At 43.4% G+C, this 7985-nt stretch overlaps 2 protein-coding genes across 3 annotated transcripts in view; one reads left to right on the top strand and one right to left on the bottom strand.

Moving 5' to 3' along the window:
- The window catches only part of Tbccd1 (TBCC domain containing 1), a 43895-nt gene extending 41544 nt beyond the window's left edge, over positions 1-2351 (bottom strand). Inside the window, exons 1-2 of one of the 2 annotated variants that reach the window (XM_029544839.1) lie at positions 2017-2351; positions 1406-1656 (exon numbers count right to left, since the gene is read on the bottom strand). The gene's annotated coding sequence lies outside the window, so the exon portion shown is untranslated. The remainder of the gene's footprint in view (positions 1-1405; positions 1657-2016) is intronic. The other variant, XM_021209460.2, reaches the window with a different exon arrangement.
- Positions 2352-2529: 178 nt separating this feature from the next.
- The window catches only part of Dnajb11 (DnaJ heat shock protein family (Hsp40) member B11), a 14754-nt gene continuing 9298 nt past the window's right edge, over positions 2530-7985 (top strand). The window contains exons 1-2 of the mRNA XM_021208949.1: positions 2530-2788; positions 7189-7345. Of these exons, the coding sequence (XP_021064608.1) occupies positions 2721-2788; positions 7189-7345 (225 nt within the window). The 5' untranslated portion in view covers positions 2530-2720. The remainder of the gene's footprint in view (positions 2789-7188; positions 7346-7985) is intronic.

Consider the following 7985-nt stretch of genomic DNA (forward strand, 5'->3'; position numbering starts at 1 on the left):
CCCTCCCTCCCTCCGTCTCTCTGTCTTCCTGCCTATGGACCAGTGCCTGTCTACATGCCACCATGCTCCCTGCCATAATGATAATGAACTAAGCCTCTGGAAGCCAATTGAAGGCTTTTTAAAACTAAGAGCTGCCTTGGTCATGGTGTCTCTTCACAGCAAAAGAACAGTGACTAAGACAAGCTCAAATATCCCAAATAAATTCACTGCAGAATTCCACCAAACCTATAGGAAAAAGGGCAATATTTCTCAAAGTAGTCCATAAAATAACTTCTTGAAAATAAAGTCAGTATTGACCTACTACTAGCACCAAAGTCACAGCAAAGAAAAGATGATGATGATGATGATAATAATAATAATAAAAAGATAAAAGCAAAGCAAGGATAATAAAAAAAAATTAAAAAAAGATTTAAAAAAGATTATAGACCTATCTCCCTAATGAACATGAATGTAAAAATTCTCAATACAACACTTGCAAGCCAGGCTTGAGAGATGGCTCAGAGGATAAGAATATTTCCTGTTCTTCTAGGGGACCTGGATCTGATTCCTAGCATCTACATGGCTGCTCTCATCAACTTCAGTTCCAAGGGATTCTTCACCCTCTTCTGGCCTTCTTGAGAAACAGGCATGCACTAGGTTACATGCAGGCAAAGCACCCATGCACATCAAAATAAACCTCCTTTTTCTTTCTAATTACGAAAGAGGTTTTGGCAAAACATCAATGTCTGTTCCAGCACTATTCACAATAGCTAAGTTACAGGATGGGCTTAGGAGTTCAACAACAGGAGAATAAAGAAAATGTGGCTTATGTACGATGCTTTCTTCTTAACCACAGAAAATGCAGTGATAGGACGCGAAAGATGGCTTAACCATTAAAGGCTAGGCTCACAAGCAAAAATTTAATAATGCAATTTTGTTGTATACAGGAAAATGGATATAACTGGAGATAACTATCTTAAGGAAATTAAGTCAGTCTCAGAAAAACAAATACATGTTTTATCTCAATGTGTGGTTCCTAGATTTTATATAGGTACTTAAAATCACATATGTGTATATGGCAAAGCCAAACCACCTAGAGAAACAAAAGGAATAATGGCACAGAGAAAAAGGTAAGAGAATATATACATTATACAGTTTGACTATACAAGAAAGTACCATATACAATGAATATACACAATGAAAACTTTTTAAAAGGAAGGGAGTTGGTTATTCTGGAACATGCTTAAAAGATATTTATAATAGGTGAGGATATATATATCGTTAAATTAGCTTTGTAACTTACCATAGACTTAGCATTTTACTTTGAGTGCAATGAAAAGCCACTAAAGAGTAGGATGATTTGACATAGTTTTTAAAAAGCGGGAGGGCGCTGGGGATGGTTCAGTCCATAAAGCTTGTCACTTACTTGCCATACGAATAGGGGGCCTTGAATTCCGCCCATTGTAGCCACTGCAACAACAACGTCCTGAATTCCCAGCGCCCAAGAGACAGAGACAGGATCTCGAGCGCCTGGGTCCACCAGCCTAGTCTAATCTGTGATCTCCAGGTTCCCTAGTGCGCTCACGAGTGCACACAATCATAGGGTGGAGGGCAGAAGAACTTTAAAATAGTGTATCAAGATATGAAGTTTGGAGGCAGGAAGATCGGTTATGAGACCTTTGCAAACAGGAGATAATTATGTCTCAGAGGTGGAGCTATAGTGGACATGCACACATTACGGTTCACTGATAAAGATAAATAAATAATAATAATAATAAATAGGTTATGCAGGAAGCTAAGCTGAGAAGCTGCCCCAAACAACTAGTAGTCTGAAGTAAACAAAACTGGAGAAAAAAAACTACCAATGAACAAGCTCTAATGCCTTTTATTGATTGCATGCTTGCTGTGTGCAATTCTGCTAAGAAACTTGCAGGGAAAAAAAAAAGTTTAATTAATTGCCAACACTGCCAGAGAGCGCTTTGCCTTAGTTTTGTAGAAAACAGGTTCGAAAGTGGGGTGGGGATGGGGCTGCCTCACCGCTACGGAGTGCTGGAAGCCGAATCTGAACTTAAGTCGGTCTCCACGGCGGCGTCTCTACAGGGTACCAGGTCCCTCTTCTCCACGAGAGCGAGGCTGTAATGAGTTAGAACTGGGAGAGCCTATCCCCAGGCAAGACGCCCCACGTACTTTGACACCTCCTGGGGTTGCACTTCGGGGAGCTCTCGCGAGTCACGTGTGCACATGGCGTCGTTTCCAGACTGGTAACCACCAGTCGGACCTCTCTCAAGCAATTGGTCGGGATCGGGAAGGAGCCTCGCGATTGGTGGACATTCGGGTTTCCTACAGCAGCGCGCTCTTTCTCGCCACCTAACTCTCTCCGGTTCTCAGGCGCTTCCGGGCGGCGCGAACCACTGACGTTCTCTCTTCCCATTGGCCGGCGGCCACGACGGCCGTTCTGCTGTCTGATTGGCTACCCGTGCCGCCTCGGAGGTGAAGTGTACCGCGCCGATTGGCTGCGGAGTGGCGGCCGCGTGTGATGTCCCCGGCGGCGATTGGCCCACGCCTGGCTGCTCGCCGGCTCTGGGGCTCCCGGAAAGTGGCTGCTGAGGAAGGGGCGCGCTACCTGTCGCCGCGGCCCGGCAAGAGAGAGACCCCGGCGTGAGGCGGCCTCCCTGGGCCGGAAGGGCTGGACAGCCGACGCAGCGGCACCGGAGGCTGAGAGGGTAGGACCAGGGGACACCATGGCCCCGCAGAACCTGAGCACCTTCTGCCTGTTGCTGCTGTACCTCATCGGGACTGTGATCGCCGGGTGAGGAAGGGGGCTCCCGCGTGTGCAGCAAGGGGCCGAGGGGCGGCCCTTGCTGAGAAGGACGCGGGTGGCATGGAGGAGTGAGGGAGGGGCACTGCCGGGTCGAGGGACAAGGAGGTAGTGTGGGCCAGGCTGGCGGTGCAGGGCCAGGTTTCCCCCAAGAAGAGCGGGGCTTGGTTGCAGAGCCAAATACCACGTTTGGGGATTGGAGGGAGTTAAGTGGCTGTGAGCAGAAGAAGGGACGCGGACGTCTGAGGGATGGGGCTCTTGATGGAAATGAAGGAAGCGAGTGTACGGCTGGGATTGAGATTATGGATACGTCCTTGAGTTCCAGAGTGGGACTGTGGGTTACCCAGTTTGCGACAAGCCTCCGAGAGGCTGACACTGAAGTGGGTGGGCCATGATGCCATGTCAGATGAGGAGAGCAAGGAAGGAAGCCAAGCTCAGACTGAAGAAAGTTAGCTTGAGAAAGCAGCAAGGCACTTTAGAGAGTCTTTGAACTTCCCACCTTCTTGGGCTAACGAACCTGAGCTGTCTCTCACCATGGTTCTTTCTTGAGCTGGATGGTATGAGTGAGAACAGTTCTCTAACAGGCAATAGAAACTGGGATTCTAGTCTCATGCCACTCTTAGGAATCCTACAAGCTTGACAGAACTGTGTCAATTTCCTGAAATCAGGGATAACTGTGCCAACCTTCAGGGAGAAAGAGCAGGCTTAGAGTTTCTCCCAGCATTTAAATGCACGACCCTATAGATCGGATGACTTAGGATATGGTATATTGGACTTGTGTTCTAGAATGCCTGCACCCTCAATCCCTGCTTTGGGCTGATGAAAATAGGTGGGTCCGAACTCAAGGTCATTTTCAGCTACCAAGTGAGTTCCAGGCTTGCCTGGCCTATATCACACACTATTTCAAACACATAAGTAACTGCAGAAATAAAAACACACCAAAAGCTCGTAGATGTCAGATTCTGACAATTTCTAGGTTGTTCACAACGGGAAACTCATGCTTAGCATAGCTTTTAAAGTTATTTTCTTTATGGTTTTGGTTTGGTTTTGGTTTTGGTTTTATTTTTTGCTTAAATCTTATCATTTCTTCCTTGTGACATACTTTAAATTTCTCAAAGTTAACATTTCTTACATGCGCTTTATTGTTTTTTTTTCTTTGATTAAACCAGAGTATTCAAGGTATTTACTAAAACATCAACATGCAATTTTGCATGTAGGAGCTGAGGTATGCTGGTCTCCAACTCAATATGTAGCTGACGATAACGTTGAACTCCTTCCTGATCCTTCAGTCTCCACTTCCCAAGTGTTAGAATTGCAGGCATGAATGACCATTCCTGGCAATTACTAATATTTTTAATACTATAGTCATTCATAAAGCAGCCTCTGGGGAAAATAATGGTGACACTGAACTATATCAGCCCCATTCTTTTTTTCTTGTATTTTTCTGAGCTGTCATTTAACCTTTTCCCTCTTAAATCCTTCATTTATTCTCTGACAGTTTCATACACACACCTATCCACAACTCCTTGCTCCACCCACACACATACTTGCCCTGGGCACATCCCAATATGTTCCCTTCCTAACTTCATGTAACTCTCTGAGTCCAGTTAGTTAGTGCTGCCTTCTGACACGGTGACTAATTGTATTGGCTCGCTCATGTAGGTCTTGTTCACGTAACTGTAGCTTGAGTGAATTCATGAATACCATTTGCAGAAGACAGAATTTTACAACACTCCTTCCCATCCTCTGCGTTTACATTCTTTCTGTACCCCCTTCCCCTGAACCCTGGGGAGTGTGGGAGAGGGGTGGAAGGTTGAAATACTGTTCCATTTAAGATGGATGTCTCAATTACTCACTCACTTACTCTCCGTGCTCTGGACAGCCATGCTGATGCATTAACTACCGCCCCTGTAGAAAGAGGTCTCTCTGTCCCAAGAGGAGAGTGGCATGGATATAACCTTATATCCGTGAATATAACATATATGTACATATGTAACATGTTAATATAACATACTTACATGTTGTATCATAGATTATATTTATATGTTATATCATATATTTCCATATATTCATATATAATCTATGGACATAACTTAAATATTTACAAGGCAGTTTGACAACATGTCTATTTAACGAAACAACAGTAATAAGTTCGTCCCTAGAGGCAGGCAGATCTCTGTGTTTGAGGCCAGCCTAGTCTACAGAGTGAATTCCAGTAATGGCAGGGCTACAGAAAAACCCTGTATTGAAAAACAGAACAACAACAAAACAGTATATAGTTGAGCTGGATATGGTTTTGTGTGCCTATAAATTCAGCATTTGAGAGGTAGAGGCGGGAGGATCAGTTGAGAACAAACTTCAGATACACACTGAGCTCACGGCCAGTCTGAGCTACATGAGGCCCGTCTAAGAAAACCAACTGAGAAACCTAACAATGATTAAAATAGCTAAATAACTTTGCAGAAGTGTGACTAGGAGTTTATAAAAATAAGGCTAAGTGCTAGGATTCATGAATCTAGGACTTAATGAATTTAAGGCAGGCACTCTGAGCCACGTGCCAGACCATAAAATGTATTTTTAAATATTCTGTCTTGGTTCCCCAGTGCATTTTCCCATACATTTTAAAATTAGCCCCCATACTGTGTCAGTGACTATTTTATGACTTCCCTAGCCCCATTGTTGAGGTAATGTTTTCAGTTTCTATTCTAGTTTCAGATTCAAATTCTAGTGGTTAAACTTCTGGCAAAAAGAGTAGATGTGAGCATTCTTGCACATTCACCTCTTAGAGGATGTTTATTGGTCTCTTTAGTGAGCCGGAGGTGGCCCTTGCCTGGAATGCTTTGTATAGTCTTACTCTAGCTTTCTATTAACACTTCTTGTAGAGAAAGAACCCTTTTATGGCTGATTCCAGCATAGCTCCTGGCAATATTCTCTATTTTGTGTTCCAGTTTATATCATATGCATAGTCTCAGCTTCAATGATACAGAGAGGCTCCTGAATGTGGACTTTAGAAGATGTCTATCATAAAGACTTGATCTCGGCAAATTAGTGAAGTTACTAGCAGTGAATGCATGAAATGTATTTTTTCTCTTCCAGCAAGATACACCATAATCCTTACATCCAGATGCATGCTACCTTTCCTTCAGGGTTATTATTTGGAGTTTCCTTAATCTTTATTTTAACTCCTTAGGTCCATTTTTAATGTTTCCAAAGTGCTACTGTTTAGGACATTTATGTAACGTGAATAGGGATAGCTATCTTTTGAAATTATTTGACCCTTAGAGTCAAAAGTCACTGGGGTGAGGCTGGAGAGATGGCTCAGCAGGTAAGGGCACTTGCTGCTCTTAGTGGAAGACCCCAGCACCCACGTGTAACTGGGTTACACAGCCACCTTGACAGATCCAGGGGAGCCAGCTTTAATTGACACCAAGGGTACACACACCCACACACAAGCACACACATATTATGCTCACAATTAAAAATAAAATAAATTCTTCTTTTAAAAAGTATTTGGAGCCATTATAGGGAGTAAAGAGGGATTGATTGGATTGTTTAGTTGTTAGCTGGAAATAGCATGGAGCCATAAAACATAGGAATAGTTTCTTTGCTGAAGGTAATTCTAAACGAAGACTGCCACCAGTCCTTCACATAGTGTTGAATTGCCTCCAAATCATAGTCCCATTGTGATCATTTCAGTGCCTACGACTGTAAATTCTGGTATATCCCGTTTTTGTTCATTGTTTTATATATGTGCACCTGTCACATACACCTTTGTCTTTATCCTTACATGCTCATATAATTGGACCTAAATGGAAAGGGGGAGAATGTGATACATCCTGGGAGATAACTGAGCTGTTGGGAGCACTTGCCATTCTTACAGAGGACTTCAGTTCCCAGGACCCACATCAGGCAACTTTCACATGGAGACAAACAGGCACAAACACATACACATAATTTTTTTTAATGTAATAGGGATCTAGAGAGATGGCTTGAACAAACACATTAAAAAAAAAAAAAAAAAAAAAAAAAAGACTCACCCCTCCCCTCCCCAAGGGAAGAGCTGTTGACAGTTAATGGTTTCTGGGTGGGGGGAGTCAATTTTCTTTAGGGATGCAGGCACTGGTAGGTTCCAGGCTCCAGTAAATATCTCCCCGCCCACACTCATGTAAGTCTCCCTAATTCAGCTCAGTGGGTCACAAATACATTATATGAAAGTTGGGTGGGGCGCTTGTTGGGAAGAAGGAGGGGCTCAGTGTGAGTAGGGCTATGAGAAAAGGTAAAGGAGAGGGTAAAGGAGTCAGGTGGAAATGACCAAAGAATAAAAAAATCAAATTAAAAATTGTAATAGAGAAAGAACTCTTTAATGAAATCTTACCTGTCCATCCCCTCAGGCGAGATTTCTATAAGATCTTGGGGGTGCCTCGAAGTGCCTCCATAAAGGACATTAAAAAGGCCTACAGGAAACTGGCCCTGCAGCTTCACCCTGACCGGAACCCGGATGACCCCCAAGCCCAGGAGAAATTCCAGGATCTAGGTGCTGCTTATGAGGTGAGTCATGAAAACAAACAAACAAACAAAAAAAAACGGGAACACCACCAGGGGATGTGGAAAAGACCAGCATCCGGGGAAACCTCCCTCTGGTCATTTCTGTTTGAAAGCAGATAGTATGGAAGTGAAAACTGTTTGTGTACCCGGACTGTACGGTCCTTATCCACAGACTCCATTTCCTGCCTTAGTAAAGATGTTTTTATTTATGTGTGTGTGCCAGGTATGCGTGGGTGCCCTCAGACCCTAAAAGAGGTACCAGCTTTCCTGCTGGAGTTAGAGGTGATTGTGAGCTGCCTAATGTGGGTGCTAAGAACCAAACTCTGGTCCTCTGCAAGAGAAGCAAGCCTTCTTAATGGCTGAGCCACCTTGCCAGCCCCTCCCACAGAAATTCTTAACTGGGACCATGTGTAAACCTGAGTGAGTTGGTAGCCCCTAAAGTGACATATAACATTTTATTTTTTATGAAGTACAGATTTCATATTTTGTACCGTTTCCCATGAATATTATCATTATTTCCTAGAAACCCAATACTCAAAAATACTTTCTAAGAAAGCTGCATTTGCACTCTTTTTTCAGTGCTTTGCAATACACATGTGCCTTTTTTTCTTTTCTTTCTTTCTTTCTTTTTTTTTTTTTTTTT

This window comes from Mus pahari, chromosome 12 (genome assembly GCF_900095145.1).
Source record: "Mus pahari chromosome 12, PAHARI_EIJ_v1.1, whole genome shotgun sequence".
NCBI lineage: Eukaryota > Metazoa > Chordata > Mammalia > Rodentia > Muridae > Mus > Mus pahari.